We start from the raw sequence: 16894 nt of genomic DNA, 5'->3' as shown, positions 1-16894 counted from the left end.
TAAATTTATTGGCTGCCAAATGGAACCAGTGAAAAAAAAGGAAAATTCCAAAAACACATATTATCTGTGAGAACTTTACACAAACACACACACACACACACTCCAATGGTTTGATAGCTGAAAAAAAAAGTTAGAAAACTTCATAAATAAAGTGGGCTACGAAACTTCATCTATGAAATGGCATGACTAATTCCTTGTTTCTTTGTTTCACATAAGTAGAGATGAGGTTAAACTGATTCAGCTACACACTTTTTCCTGAGACTCAGCAAGGATTACAATACATTTGCCTCAGGTTAGGGTATGATTTATGGACATGGAATTGAGTATATTTAACTGACCTCTTAAAAATTCACTAAAGCAGCAATTTTCTAGCTAATAGCCAGATCAAATAATAAGAATCAACATTTCCATTTCTGCCTGGATTAGTAGGGCATTGAATGAAAAGCATTTTGCTTCTTATCCTTTGGCATTTCTTTTTCTTTTATTTCCCTGCCATCAAATGAGGACTTGATATTCAACAGTTCCTTAATTTATAAACATGAATTAAACTTGTATCCTGTCTTGGAAAAGAGAATGACAAATAGTAAAGCTTAATTAAATTACAGCAGAAAACTGGAGTCGAAAAAGCTTAAAAGGCATAATGCAACCATTTTATACTGGGGAAATGACAATATAGAATACTTTGCATTAAGTTTTCTATTGCAAAATGAAACATAGCAAGTATATTAAATAAGCTTATTTAAAAAAATTGGTAGTTAGAATTTCAGCCATGCAGTGCAAGTCAGATGTATCAAGGTATTAGAAACCGTCTTGCTAATCACCCTTTCATTGAGATGTATGAACAGAAATTATAATGTTTTGAAATGGGCTAATATAATATTCTGCTTTGGTGATATAAATAAATTTATATAAAAAGTGAGTACATGTAGCTAGTATTAAATATAAAGTGTGGTCTATCTCGTAGTAAAAAATTGTAATTTGATAATGTATCTTTATTAATAAGCATGCATTCGATACATTTTCATGCCAACTGCTATTAACTTCATTTGTTGAACCATATTAGTTGAGATCATGAATTTTATGGCAAAGTATATATTTATGGAAGAATGAGATGAGATTAAATTCAGCACAATTATTTTTCCCTGTCTATCCTAACTAGACTTTATAAATTAATATACCTATATATCTATCAGTTAAAAAGAACATTAGATGAATGTAACATTTAGAGTACTAGCTAAATTTGAAAAAGCAGAAAGCACAAATAAATGTATTGGTGCTTTTTTTGTTCAGATTGGTATTAACAGTAGTCTTTTCATTCTTGCTTAGCTATGATTTAAGAATTTAAAATGCTTTCAAAATCTCATGCAATTTTGGGAAATAAAAAAAATGACAAAACAGAAATGATAAATTCATTTTAGCCATTTTGTGAAACAGTAGGCCAAGATTATAATGACCAAACCTAAAAACTGTTTTTTCTCAAGAACCCTGTGCTATGCTAGTTGAACAGAATGGTTTCTTCATGAGTGTTGATGCAGCTACTTTTTAACAACTTTGTGTTCAAAGCAACACAGCAAGTTTTCTCAGTTTTAAATCAGTAGTGACATGTTAGGGGCCATTTAAAAAAGGAACAATGGGCCATAAACATAAAATGTTTAAAAAGAACATAAGCAAAAATTACCTTCACTTTCTAGGCTTTTTTATTATTAGCTGGTGTTTCCAGATTTTTGGCATAATAACTAACAAAACATTTATTGCCATTTAAGGTCAGAAAATATATTTCTACTGTTTCAAAGTACATCTGTGTATTTAAGTCCTCTGACATATTCATGTAAATTAAGGAATGATTAAGTTTTCCATATTTTTTGAACTTTATGAATTATTACACTGCTTTGCAATGACATGCCAGCCCAAGGATGGCCCTTAATGTGCCTTACCCGATGGCTCAGAATCCACAAAACTCAAATAAGTTCTCACACAAATATAGAGAAACTATATGATTCTCTATTAGGTTACAAGCAGACAAAACTTATTTTGCATATCTTGCTTGTTTTCATTTTGCATGTATGTATAAAAAAGTTTACAGTGCTTATAAGTTGCAAAATGATTGCTGACTTACGGGTGAGAGAGGAAATTCACCTCACTTGTTTTATTAAAAAAAGAAATGAGAATGCCTAAAATATATTTTTGACATGTTTTTAAGTCTAGTTCTTGTTTGCTAAGAAATGTTAAGAGATTCCTCGATGGTCTATTAATTCTATACAGCTACTCAGGTCTGAAATAATCAGCACTAGAAGTTTTTAGCTCTGTGATTCCAAGTCTGTGACTGGTTCAATGATTATATGCTGAGGCAACATACTGCAATTGTGAAACTGCATTATTGTTAATAGATCGACTTTAAATGAACAGGGAGGGAAAGTATCACAGATTAAAGTAGCTCTTATGCTGTGATCTGTACTTTTTCAGTTTTACAAAACTATACAAGTAGACATGTAACCTCTCAAATCTGTTTTCTGGAAAACTATTACATAGTTTGCAGTTTACTGATGAACTAGCCAATCTCTATATAATGAGTGCTACAAAATGCACATTTATTTACTCCAATCTTACCAGGTTGACCTACTGGTCCAGGAATCCCTGGTGGCCCTGGTGGTCCCTGAACACCTATTCCTGGAAGCCCAGGAGGTCCCATTGTCCCAGGTTGTCCCTTTGGCCCAACATCACCTTTAAGAAATAAATATAGTTTAGATATTAAAAACAACAATAGCTGAGTCACTAGTCTTTAAGAACCACAATACCCATGTGAAAAGACACATCAAGTTGGGATCTTGAAAAGCTATCCAATCACTGAGCAAGAAAAGTATACACAAGTACCCAGAGCAGATGACAGGAAATGCATTAAAAGTTACAGACAGAAAAAGAAAAAAAAAAAAAAAAGTTACAGACAGGGCAGCCCGGGTGGCTCAGTGGTTTAGCGCCACCTTCGGCCCAGGTCGTGGTCCTGGAGACCTGGGATAGAATCGCACATCAGGCACCCTGCATGGAGTCTGCTTCTCCCTCTGCCTGTGTCTCTACCTCTGTGTGTGTGTGTGTGTGTGTGTGTGTGTGTGTGTGTGTCTCATGAATAAATAAATGAAATTTTTAAAAAATGCTTTAAAAAAGTTACAGACATATAACTTATGCTGAACACTCAACTTTACTACTTAGATCAAACTCACAAAATAGTACATAATATTATGAACCACACATTTCCTTTACTTGTAACTCATCTTGGGCAAATATCTCTATGTTTAAAATATATTTTCAAAAAAATAGATAACCTTTAACATCTTCCTATTTACTAACTTCCTATAAAAATGCTAAAGCCTCTCCCATCATCAGTAAAATGCCTTTTTGACCATAGGCACTTCACTGTCCCTCTATCTTCTCTCTTTTACTTAAAAAAACATTACATACACTAAAATTCTTTTTCTAGTGTACTTTGATGAGTTTTGACAAATTTATAGTCATATAATCACCACCAAAATCAAGATAAGTGAGATACATATATAGTCCAACAAACCAAAAGGCTTCCTGTACCTAGTTGTAGTCAACCCCTCTCCACACTCTAATGCTTGGGCAACTACTTGATCTGTTTTGCCTTAGAGTTTTTCCTTTTCTAGAATGGCATGTAAATACATTTATATAATATGTAGCCTTTTGAGTATATACTATATAAAAGACATATACTATATATGTCTCCTTCCCTCTAACATAATGCATTCAGATTCATCCACACTGATGTACCTATTAGCAGTTGACTTTTTATTGCTGAATAGTATTCCATTATGCAAACATGCCATAATTTGTTCATCTATTCACCAGCTGAATATATATATAATATATATATATATATATATTTTATTGAGGTTCTATTTGCCAACATATAGTATAGCACCCAGTGCTCATCCTGTCAAGTGCCCTCCTCAGTGCCTGTTACCCAGTCACCCCATCCCCCCACCTGCCTCTCCTACCACTACCCCTTATTCATTTACCAGAGTTAGGAGTCTTTCATGTTTTGTCACCCTAATTTTCCCTCCCTTCCCCTATATAATCCCTTTCACTATTTCTTATATTCCCCGTATGAGTGAACCCATATAATGATTGTCCTTCTCCGATTGACTTACTTCGCTCAGCATAATACCCTCCACTTCCATCCATGTTGAGGCAAATGGTGGGTATTCGTCCCTTCTAATGGCTGAGTAGTATTCCATTGTATATGTATATCACATATTCTTTATCCATTGACAGATGAATGGATAATGGATATTTCTAATTCTTGGCGATTATGAACAAAGCTGCTATAAACATTGATCTACAGATTTTTGGTGAAGTTTCTCATTTTTCTTGGATAAATAACTAAGAGTGGGATTGCTGGGTCATGTGGTAAAGGTATGTTTATATGAAACTTTCCATTTTTATTTCTTTTTTTTATTATTTATGATAGTCACACACGGAGAGAGAGAGGCAGAGACACAGGGAGAAGCAGGCTCCATGCACCGGGAGCCCGACGTGAGATTCGATCCCGGGCTCCAGGATCGCGCCCTGGGCCAAAGGCAGGCGCTAAACCGCCGCGCCACCCAGGGATCCCCTTATTTTTTTAAGGTTTTAATTTAAATTCTAGTTGGTTAACATACAGTGTGATATTAGTTTCAGGTGAGAATATAGTGATTCAACACTTCCATACAATACCTGGCACTCATCACAAGGGTACTCCTTTAATCCCCATCAGCTGATTCACCTATCCCCTCAACCACCTCCTCTTGTAATCCCCTTGTAATAGTTCTCTATAGGTAAGAGTTTGTTTCTTGGTTTGCCTCTCTTTTTAATCCCCACTATGTTCCTTTATTTTGTTTCTTAAATTCCACATATGAATGAAATCATATGGTATTTTTCTCTACTGACTTATTTTGCTTAACATAATACTCTCCAGTTCTATCCATGCCATTGCAAATGGCAAGATTTCATTCTTTTTATGGCTAGTATTCCATTGTGTGTGTGTGTGTATATATATATGTATATTTGTGAAATTCTAAATTATGGAAACACCCCAAGTGTCCATTGACTTATGAATAAAGAATATTCATGTTCAGAATTATGGGTGTTTCCATAATTTCACAATTATAGGTGATGCTGCTATAAACACTGGGGTGCATGTGTCCCTTGAATTAGTATTTTTGTATTCTTTGAGTAAATACCTAGTAGTGCAATTGCTGGATCATGGGGTAGTCCTATTTTTAACTTTCTGAGGAACCTCCATACTGTTTTCCACAGCAGCTGCACCAGTTTGCATTCCCACCAATAGCGCAAGAGGGTTCCCCCTTCTCCACATCCTCACCAACCCGGTTTTTCTTGTGTTGTTAATTTTAACCATTCTGACAGGTGTAAGGTGATAGGTCATTGTAATTTTGATTTGTACTTCCCTAACGATCAGTGATGTTGAGCGTCTTTTTATGTGTCTGTTGGCCATTTATATGTCTTCTTTGGAAAAATGTCTATTCATGTCTTCTGCCCATTTCTTAATTAGATAATTTATTTTGAGGTGTTGAATTGTATAAGTTCTTTATATATTCTGGATACTAATCTCTTATCAGATATGTCACTTGCAAGTATTTTCTCCCAAATTGTTTTCCAAGTGGCTCTACCATTTTGAATTCTAACTAGTAATGTATGAGAGTTCTTAGTTATGATGCATCTTTGGCAGCACTTGGTATTGTCAATTTTCCTTCTTTTTTGAAGCCTATTCTGACAGGATATGTTATCTCATTGTAGTTTTGATTTGCATTTCCTAGATGACTGATTGTATTGAGAATCTTTATATGTGCTTACTAGCTAATCAGATATCTTCTTTGGTAAAGTATCTGTTCAAATGTTTTGCCCATGTTTCCGAATTTAAATTTGGTTGTTTCCTTGTTATTGATTTTTGAGAATTCTTTATGTATTCTGGCTAGAAGTCCTTTTGTCAGATAAATGATATGAAAGTACATGTCATCTTATGAAGTCCAATTTATCCATTTTTATTTTTTTAAGATTTTATTTATTTATTCATGAGAGACACAGAGAGAGACAGAGACAGAGACATAGGCAGAGGGAGAAGCAGGCCCCCTACAGGGAGCCTGATGTGGGACTCGATCCTGGGATCACACCCTGAGCCAAAGGCAGACATTCAACCGCTGAACCACCCAGGCGTCCAATTCATCCATTTTTAAATATATTTTTGTTTTGGTGTTTTATCTAACAACTTTGCCGAACCTACAATCACAAAGATTTTCTTCTGTGCTTTCATCTAAAACAAGGGATAATGAAAGTACTGCCTATGGGCTAATTTTGGCTTACAGGCTAAATTTTTGAACTGCCTATGAGCTAAGAATAATTTCTACATTATTGAAGGCCGTTAAAAAAGAAAAAATATTATATGAGAGAAACCATAGGTGGCCCATAAAATAAAAAAAAAATATTGGGATGCCTAGATGGCTCAGTTTATTAAGTGTCTGCCTTTGGCTCAGGTCATAATGGGATCAAGCCCCAGGTCAGGTTCCCTGCTCAGTGTAGAGTCTGCTTATCCCTCTCCCCCTGCTCATGCTCTCTCTTGCTATCTTTCTCTTTCAAATAAATAAATAAATAAATAAAATCTTAAAAAAAAAAGAAAATATTTACTATTGGGCCCTTCATAGAAAATGTTTGCCTGCCTCTGTTCCAAATTTTTTTTTATCATTTTAGGTTATACATTTATATCTATGATCCATTCTGAGTTAATTTCTGTACAATGTGTGTGTGAAGCATGGTTTGGGGTTCATCTTTTGTTTTGTTTTACACACGGATGATGAATTGATTTACCAGTATTTATTGAAAAGACTTATTCTTCTATTCAAATTGCCTTTGCAACTTTGTCAAAAATCAAATTGTATATTTCTATTCTTGGCTCTCTATTACATTCCATTGTTCTATATGTGTCTACCTTCTCACATATACTACACTATCTTAATCACTGTGGCTTTATATTAAGTTTAGAAGTTAAGTACTATGAATCCTCCAACTCTGTACTCTTTCTCAAATTATTTTGGCTTTTCTAGGTCCTTTCCTTTTCCAAATAAATTTTTTGAATAAGAAATTATTGCAGGGATGCCTGGGTGGCTCAGCGGTTGAGCATCTGCCTTTGGCCCAGGCCGTGATCCTGGAGTCCTGGGATCGAGTCCCACAGCAGGCTTTCTGCATGGAGCCTGCTTCTCCCTCTGCCTTTGTCTCTCCCTCTCTATCTGTGTCACTCATGAGTAAATAAATAAAAAATCTTAAAAAAAAAGAAACTACTGCAGAGTTTTGCTAGGGAACATGTTCAATCTATGAATAAAGCTGGAAAAAACTGTTTATGTTAACAATATTGAGCCCTCCAACTCATGAAGACAAAATATCTTCCCATTTGACTGGATGTGTGATTTCTGTCATAAGTGGTTTTACGGTTTTCCACATACAGATCTTGCACATATTTTGTTAGAACTATACCTAAGTATTTCATGTTATTTGATGTCATTTCAATTAATACTGTTTTTGTTTTAATTTTTATTTCTAGTTGTTACTAACATATAGAAACACAATTTATTTTTGTATATTTGCCTTGTATTCTATGACCCTACTAAATTTAAATTCAATTCTTCATTTTAGGAGTATTTTGTAGATTTTCAATTTTCTATGTAGAAAAATCAGGTCACCTAAATGACAGCTTTATTTCTGCCTTTCCAATGTGTGTGCCTTTTACTTCTATTTGGGGAGGGGGGTGTTATTTTGTCAGGAGTTTTTCTTATTTGAACATAGTTGACACATAATGTTACGTTAGTTTCAGGTGTACAACATAGTGATTCAACTTCTCTATATGTTATGCTATGTTCACCACAAGTGTAGTTGCCATCTGTCATCATATTATTTCTATTTCTTGCTTTATAGCATTTCATTGCTTTACAGGACTCACAGTATAATAATGAAAAGGAGTGGTAAGAAAGCATATCTTTGGGGATCCCTGGGTGGCGCAGCGGTTTGGCGCCTGCCTTTGGCCCAGGGCACGATCCTGGAGACCCGGGATCGAATCCCACGTCGGGCTCCCGGTGCATGGAGCCTGCTTCTCTGCCTCTCTCTCTCTGTGTGTGACTATCATAAATAAACTTAAAAAAATATGTAAAAAAAAAAGAAAGCATATCTTTGCGCTGTTCCATATATTTAGGAAAAAGCAGTCAGTTTTTCACCACTAAATATAATGGATCAAGTTTTTTGGTAAATATTCTTTATCATGCAAAAGAGTTCCCTTTTATCCCTAATTTTGTGAGAGTACTTTTTCAGAATAAATGTTAAATTATGACAAATAATTTTCATCATCTATTAAGATGTTAATATAGTTGAATTTTTCTTCAGACTGTTGATAAGGCAAATCACCCTGATCTTCAAATCAGCCTTGTAGGGGACGGAGTGGCCAACAGCCTGCAGAGCAATATGCTTAAGTTTTATTGTGACTACTGTGACACATACCTCACCCATGACTCTCCATCTGTGAGAAAGACACACTGCAGTGGTAGGAAACACAAAGAGAATGTGAAAGACTACTATCAGAAATGGATGGAAGAGCAGGCTCAGAGACTGATCGACAAAACAACTGCTGCATTTCAACAAGGAAAGATACCTCCTACTCCATTCTCTGCTCCTCCTCCTGCAGGGGCAATGATCCCACCTCCCCCCAGTCTCCCGGGTCCTCCTCACCCTGGTATGATGCCAGCCCCCCATATGGGGGGCCCTCCAATGATGCCAATGATGGGCCCTCCTCCTCCTTGGATGATGCCAGTGGGACCTGCTCCTGGAATGAGGCCACCTATGGGAGGCCACATGCCAATGATGCCTGGGCCTCCAATGATGAGACCTCCTGCTCATCCCATGATGGTGCCCACTCGGCCAGGAATGACTCAACCAGACAGATAAGGAGAGACAGGAACCTCTTTATATTCAGTTTATATTACTTGTTCTTACTTCACCAGGAGATCATGGTGCTGTGACTTTGGGTGTTTTCTAACAGCACGACAAGGAAGACTTGCTTCCCCTTCCTATCAAAGAGAGAATAGTTTTTGCAGGGGAGTAGTGGGACAAAAAAAAAAAGCAATTTTCACTTGTATTGTGAAACGTGTAAATAAAATTGTCAACTGTTTTAGTTAAAAAAAAAAAACAAAGAAAACAAATCAGCCTTGTATTCGGAGGACATACTTTGCTTGGTTGTAGCATATAACCTTATATTGTTGGATTTGATTTGCTAATTTTTTCTTTTAATGGTTTTTATTTATTTGAGAGAGAGAACTATCGAGAGAGAGAGAGAGAGAGAGAGAGAGAGAGAGAGCACAAGTCAGGGGAGAGGCAGAGGGAGAATCAGACTCCCCACTAAGTGGAGCTTATTTATTGATTTTATTTATTTATTTATTCATGAGAGACAGAGAGAGACAGAGAGAGAGATAGAGAGAGAGGCAGAGACGTAGACAGAGGGAGAAGCAGACTCCACACAGGGAGCCCGATGTGGGACTCGATCCTGGGACCCCAGGATCACACCCCGGGCCGAAGGCAGGCTCCAAACCACTGAGCCACCCAGGGATCCCCAATAAAATCTTTAATTAAAAAAAGCTTTTCATACATGAATTTTCTTTTAATCACTTCTTTATCTGCATCCTACAAATTTGATATGTTTTATTTTCATTTTATTAAATTCAAAACACTTTCTAGTTTTCCTGGTGATTTCCCTTTTGATTCATAGATTATTTAAAGGGTTTTGGTTATTTTCTGAATATGTCAGGATTTTCCCAGATATCTTTCTATTACTGATTTCTTCTTAAATCTAGTATGGTGAAATAATCTACTGTATGATTTCAATATTTTTAATTTGCCAAAGTTTGTTTTAGGGCCTAGAATAATGGTCTATTATGATAAATGTTCCATGTGCCCTTTACAAGAATGTGTTTTCTTCTTTTATAAGGTGGAATATTCTGTAGATGTCAATATTGAGGAGTTGTATTGATGAGAAACTCCTAACACTACCCTACTAGAATACTGTACATCCCTATCCTTATACATCCTATCCTTGGAACCTTCTACATGAAACCAATGCAAAGTATGGCCCATGGTAGTTGAATAAGTATGATAAGTCTAGCTGGTCTGAAGACAACCTGACGTTGGGCCTTACAGTATCCCAATTTTCTATTTGTAATTTTGTTTTCTCTTTATTAAAGAGCCTTGCCAAAATTGTATATTAAGATGATACAAAAATCTTTATCTTCCACATTTCTTATATTTTAAAATTTTTACTTTTTATATTTATGATTTTAATTCATTTTTAACATAACATGCATCAGAAATTTATTTATTTGAGACCATTTCCTCAATACCAACTTTTAAGAATCTATTTTCTCCCTACTAATTGATGACATTTCTGTGAAATATCAAGTTACTACAGAGACATGAGTGTGTGTGTGCATGTGTGTGTATTTGTAATCCATATATACATGTTTCTTTTTTTTTAAACTTTTTTTTTTGATCCGGGTCTCCAGGATCGTGCCCTGGGGCAAAGGCAGGCGCTAAACCGCTGTGCCACCCAGGGATCCCTTTATATACATGTTTCTTAACTCTGTTATATTGGTCCTCTTGTCTACTCCAGCACTGGTTCACAATACTGTAATTACAAGGATTTTGAAATACATTTTAGTATATGTTTGATAAATGTTAAGTTTCAGAATTAGTTATGACAAGTGCTTACAAAAAACACCAACTTGAATTCTCATTGCAAATGCATTATATTTGGGATCCCTGGATGGCGCAGCGGTTTAGCGCCTACCTTTGGCCCAGGGCGCGATCCTGGAGACCCGGGATCGAATCCCACATCGGGCTCCTGGTGCATGGAGCCTGCTTCTCCCTCTGCCTATGTCTCTGCCTCTCTCTCTCTCTCTCTCTCTCTCTCTCTGTGACTATCATTAAAAAAATGCATTACATTTAAGCAAATTTGGAAAGTGCTGGCATCATTCAGCCTTTCCATACACACATATGATTTATCAACCAATTAATTTTTACCTTTTTCAAGTTGTTAATAATAGTTTTATTTTTTCCAAATAATTAAGCATATTTTGCTTTATTAATTTCTAGATAAAATGTAGATTTTTGGGGAAGCCTGGGTGGCTCAGCAGTTGAGCATCTGCCTTTCTGCTCAGGGCACGATCCTGGGATCTGGGATCGAGTCCCATATCAGGCTCCTTGCACAGAGCCTGCTTCTCCCTTTGCCCGTGTCTCTGCCCCTCTCTGTCTCTCATGAACAAATAAATAAAATATTTAAAAATAGATTTTTTTGCAATTTATATTTTATTTCTTTCAATATTTCCATTTCTGTACCATTCTATTTGTCACAATACTTTTGCATGTTATTCCTGCTACCCAGAACATCCTTCCATTAGGATACAGATCAAGTGTCACCTCCTATATGAAGCCTACCAAGACACCTTAGATGAGGCCTTGTACCAAAGTAATATGAGGCAAACTGAATGTTTCCAAAGTCATCTTCTTTTTATCTTTTTTGTTTAATGTGATTCTAATGTTGAGTCTTCATCCTCATACCATTCTTTCCTGATAGATGATAGATGTTACCCTAACTAATTTATTATTGGTCACTATTTTGCTTTGAAAGTGCTGTATCAATCTCTCCTATTAGGAGAGATCACCAAGTTCTAATGCCCAGCCACTGGTATATGTGTGTCTGGTAGGTGAACTTTTATTGTGATCTGCTTACTGAATTCTGACTGTGGTTTAGTGACCCAAAACATTAGTGATACATTTTCATGAAAGTTCCAGATGAAATAACCATTATCATAGTGATACTACCTAGATTTTCTTACAGTAGTTAGAGAACAGACTCTATGCCTTTGCGTTCCTAGTGACTCAAGCAGTACCTGGCACAGAAGAAGAACATAATGTTTGAAGAATGAAGGAATTACATGGTAGAATATCCAAAATTCTTTTTCTTCTACCACCTTAGGAACTGTACTGGGGCTTTTATATTTGAGAATGAGTCTTATTAGGATATTAGAATTCCTATACTTCCTTTCAAAGATTAGGAAAATAAATGCCTGTTAAGACACTAATGTTTAAAATAGGCTTCAACTCATTTCTTCCTAACCCTTCTCAAAGACATTTTAATAAACAAAGTATCATGAGTGAGTAATTTCCATATGGAGGCTGTTTGCCACATAGCTTATCATTTGGAATGTGTCTATCTCCAATTTTGGGGGTCACATGTCTAAGCTGCGGTAGATAATTGGTGGGAAACACAATGTGTAACTTTGAGTGTTAGAATTTACAGCTGGCCAGAACTGTTTACTTGAAGACAAATAGGTATTTTTAAAAGGGCTTATCTAAGAAGAATTTGTATTGGGCTAGTTTGGGGCTTTTGCTCACAGAATCTATACTGGCTAAATTGGCCTATGCTGTCATATTGCTTTAATGAGAATCAATCCAACATGTTTAGAAGTGCAAAGCTGTTTAGATTATTCTCTGGGGGCCAAAATATTGACCAGGAGAGTCCTGTTCCTTGAAAACCAGTAAGGAAAACACAATTGCCAAATCTATTCCTATTTATAATAAGGGGAATCAGAATCAAGAGGGTAGAAAAAACCAATGGAGAAATGAGCAAAAGCCATAAGCAGTTCACAGGAAAAATATGTCCTTTAAGCAGATGAAAAGATGTTCAATTTTATTCATAATAATGGAAATACAAATTTAAACAACCCTGAGAATAAAGGCAAAGGATACTGTATATCCAAAGAATTTTTAAAAAAAGAATAAAGTTGGAGGACTTACCTTACCTGATATCAAGTCTTTTTTTTTTTTTTTTTAAATTTTTATTTATTTATGATAGTCACACAGAGAGAGAGAGAGAGGCAGAGACACAGGCAGAGGGAGAAGCAGGCTCCATGCACCGGGAGCCTGACGTGGGATTCGATCCCGGGTCTCCAGGATCGCGCCCTGGGCCAAAGGCAGGCGCCAAACCGCTGCGCCACCCAGGGATCCCCATGATATCAAGTCTTATTATAAAGCTACAATAATATAAACAGTTGGTATTGACTTAAGGATAGTAAAATAGATAAGTAGAAATGATAGCACAAAATAGACCTACACATTATATTGCCATCTAATTTTTGACACAGATGCCAAAGTAATCCAATGGGGAGAGATCATTTTGAACAAATGGTGTTTAATAAAATTATTTGAGATGGATGATAATCCTAAAAATAAATGCTAAAATTATAAAATTTATAAAATAAAGCAGTTATCTTTGCAACGTTGGGAAAGGTTTCTTAGACATAACACAGACAATAATTATATAAAAAATAGATAAATGAAACATCAATAAAACCAAAACTTTTATCATTAAAATACGCTGATTAAAAACAAATAGGCAAACCAGATGGGGATAAAATACTCATAGATCTCTATTTCACAAAAGACCAGTATGTAGAATATATAAACATCACTTCCCACTTAACAATAAAAACATAAATTTTAAAATGCGAAAAATATCTGAATGTGCAAAATAATCCACCAGGACACAAAAGAGTTCAACATCATTAGTCATCATCAGGGAAATGAAAACTCAGACCAAAATATGTCACCAACGCACCTACTAAAACTCAAAAATGAAAAGACTGATGACACCAAATGTTGGAGAAAATGTGGAACAATTGAAACTTTCATACCATATTGGTTTGAGTTTAAAATGGTAAAACAATTTTGGAAAAAGGTCTAGTAGCTTCTCATACAACTAACATATACCTACTATATGACCCAACAATTCTACTTGTAGGTATTTAACCAAGCAAAATGAAAGCACGTATCCACAAAAAGATTTGTAAAAGAATGTTCTTACCAGCTTCACTCATAATAGCCAAAAACTTAACACAGTACAGGTGTCCATCAACAGAGAATGGACTAAAAAACTTTAGTATATTTATACAATGAAATACTCAATAATAAAAAATAAAACTCTTGATAAATACACATGAATGGATCTCAAAAATAGTATTCTGAGTGAAAGAAGCCTTACAAAGAATGTACCCACTGTGTGACTCCATACGGAGTTCTAGAACAGGAAGAATTAATTTACAAAGAAAAACCATAACTATACAGATGCCACTGTGGATGTTGGTGTACGGACTGAGAAAGGGGGGAAAAGGGAAATTTCCGGAATTATATCTTGATAGGGGATTAGTTACACAGGTATATGTATTTGTCGAAATCCAGCAAATGTCTCTGTGTATGTCATTTAATGTGAATTTTATGTCAAAAGAAAAAAAAAACAACCACAGAATTGTAGTTATAATATACATGCTAAAGTACTTAGTGAGAAGTGTACTGCTGTTACAGTTTACTTTGAAATGCATCAAAAAAAAGTCAATGTATAAAGAAAGGGATGAACTGATATGTGACAAATCATGTAGAGTAAAATGTTGATAATAGAATATCAATAATGGGTATATAGTAGTCACTGAAAAATTCTACTTTGCTGATTATATGAAATTTTAAAAAAGAAAATGTTGGCAGAGATAAAATGTTAAATGTAGAATCTTGATGGTAGATATAGAAGTTTTCACTGTACCATTCTCTTAATTTTGTGTTTGAAAATTTTTACAATAAAATGTTTATAAAACTCTACCAATACCTACTTCTATCAGATTGGTGAAAATTAAAGAATTTGTCAACATACTCAATTACCAAAGCTATGGAGAAACAAGTACACTCATTCATTGCTGATAGGAATGTGTGTATGGTAAAACAGAGAGGAACCTGACGATATCTAGCGATGCATTTAGCCTTTAATTTAGAAAATGTATTTTTATTACTCTATTCTACTGTTACAACTATACATATATGAAATAGCATAAATGCAAGACAATTCACTGTGACATTATTTCTAATAGGAACAGATTGTCAAAAACCCAATCTAGGGCAGCCCGGGTGGCTCAGCGGTTTAGTGCCGTCTTCAGCCCAGGGCGTGATCCTGGAGACCTGGGATCGAGTCCCATGTCGGGCTCCCTGATGGAGCCTGTTTCTCCCTCTGCCTGTGTCTCTGCCTCTCTCCCTCCCCTCTGTCTCTCAAGAATAAATAAATAAAATAAATAAAATCTTAAAGAAACAACCCAATCTAGCAACTAGCAACTGGCAGAACAAGCTACAATAAACTCAAGCAGTTTAATACTAGGTAGCTATTTTTTTAAAAATCAGGATTTTGAAGTACTGACATAAGGTGATCTCTAGGATATAAAATTAAGCAAAATAATTAACAGCAAAAAGTCAAAAGGTAGTATTCTAGCTTTTAAGAAAGTTAGGAAATACAAATATATATGTTATTGGCTTGAATTTGTATGAAGAAATATTGGAACAATAAATTACTCAAAAATTGGCTATATATGGGATGGGGAAAACAGAGTGGATGGAGGATGGGGTAAAAGGAAGACTTCTCAGTTCTACTTTCATACATATATGATTGTATCATCTATTCAATAAAATAAAATGTAAAAAACATGATGAAAGATGAAAAAAAGCAGTGACAGAGTGGGAGCATAGGCTTTCATTTAATTGGATTTATCACCCATAAACTTTCCTAACAGTTTCAATTTCTATAAAAGTTAAAAGCAAACTGAAAAATAGCTATAACTTCTTTACCTTTTGGTCCAGGGAGCCCATCCAAGCCAGTACGTCCGGGAAGACCTGGAGGTCCTGGGAAACCACGATCTCCTTTTGGACCAAGTGTTCCTTTGAAACCTGGGAGTCCTGGGGGTCCAGGTGGCCCAGGCAGCCCAAGTCCTGGTTCTCCCTTAGGCATACACATGAGAAAACATACAAAAACTCCCATGATTTTCTTGGTGTTTATTGTTTACCATGAAGAATGTAAAGCGGAAAATACAAAGTAGTAACTTTTTTTCCCTATGGGAGAAGGAATAGGATAACTAAATGAAAAATAATTGGCATATTGGAGAGAACATCTGGAAGGATGAGAAACAAATTAAAGAATTTGGGGGCAGCCCGGGTGGCTCAGCAGTTTAGCACTGCCTTTGGCCCAGGGCGTGATCCTGGAGACCTGGGATCGAGTCCCACGTCAGGCTCCCGGGATGGAGCCTGCTTCTCCCTCTACCTGTGTCTCTGCCTTTCTCTCTCTGTGTCTCTTTTGAATAAATAAATAAAATCTTTAAAAAATTTGGTTATAAGACAAGAAAGAGATAACTGAGAGCATGAGATTAAAGGACCCAACTGAGGAACTGTGATTACAGACTTTGTATTAGATAATTATTTTAAATTTGATTAAGTATGATAATGACATTGTGGTTTTTGTATGAAAAGCCCACTTACTTAGAGATGAATATTGAAGTATTTATAGGTAAAATAATACGATTTTGAGATTTGTGTTAAAATACTTTAGCAAAGAAAAAGGGAATAGATGAAATAAATGTGATGAAATCTTGATCATTTGGAATCTAAGTAATGGATATATGAAACTTCATTGTATTACTTTTTACTTTTGTGTTCATTTGAAAGGTTCATAATAAAATAAGAACAATTAGACAATAGAGAAGTGGTTTCTCATGAGACCTGTGGTCATGGTCAATTGTTCTTCCCATGGAAGAAATAGCAATGATGAAAACACAAAAGTTTAAATTAATTAAATACAGCGAAAATTCAGGAACAGTCAGGAAAATTATAAACTACAGCAGTTTGCTGAAGGTTGACTAAGGGCAATTGTAAATTAGCTAAGATATGATAAAAAGAATAGAAAGAAACTCCAACACAGTACTTTATTATTATT

At 35.5% G+C, this 16894-nt stretch overlaps 2 protein-coding genes across 2 annotated transcripts in view; one reads left to right on the top strand and one right to left on the bottom strand.

Moving 5' to 3' along the window:
• The window catches only part of COL4A5 (collagen type IV alpha 5 chain), a 270709-nt gene that overhangs the window by 58396 nt on the left and 195419 nt on the right, over nt 1–16894 (bottom strand). The window contains exons 29-30 of the mRNA XM_026014911.2: nt 15757–15907; nt 2608–2721 (exon numbers count right to left, since the gene is read on the bottom strand). Coding sequence (XP_025870696.1) covers nt 2608–2721; nt 15757–15907 — 265 coding nt within the window. The remainder of the gene's footprint in view (nt 1–2607; nt 2722–15756; nt 15908–16894) is intronic.
• On the top strand, nt 8515–8994 carry LOC112932055 (U1 small nuclear ribonucleoprotein C-like). The gene has a single exon (XM_072744623.1). The coding sequence runs from the start codon at nt 8515–8517 to the stop codon at nt 8992–8994; it is 480 nt and encodes a 159-aa protein (XP_072600724.1).

The sequence above is a fragment of the Vulpes vulpes genome, chromosome X, assembly GCF_048418805.1.
Source record: "Vulpes vulpes isolate BD-2025 chromosome X, VulVul3, whole genome shotgun sequence".
NCBI lineage: Eukaryota > Metazoa > Chordata > Mammalia > Carnivora > Canidae > Vulpes > Vulpes vulpes.
This window is presented reverse-complemented; position numbering and strand designations above follow the sequence as displayed.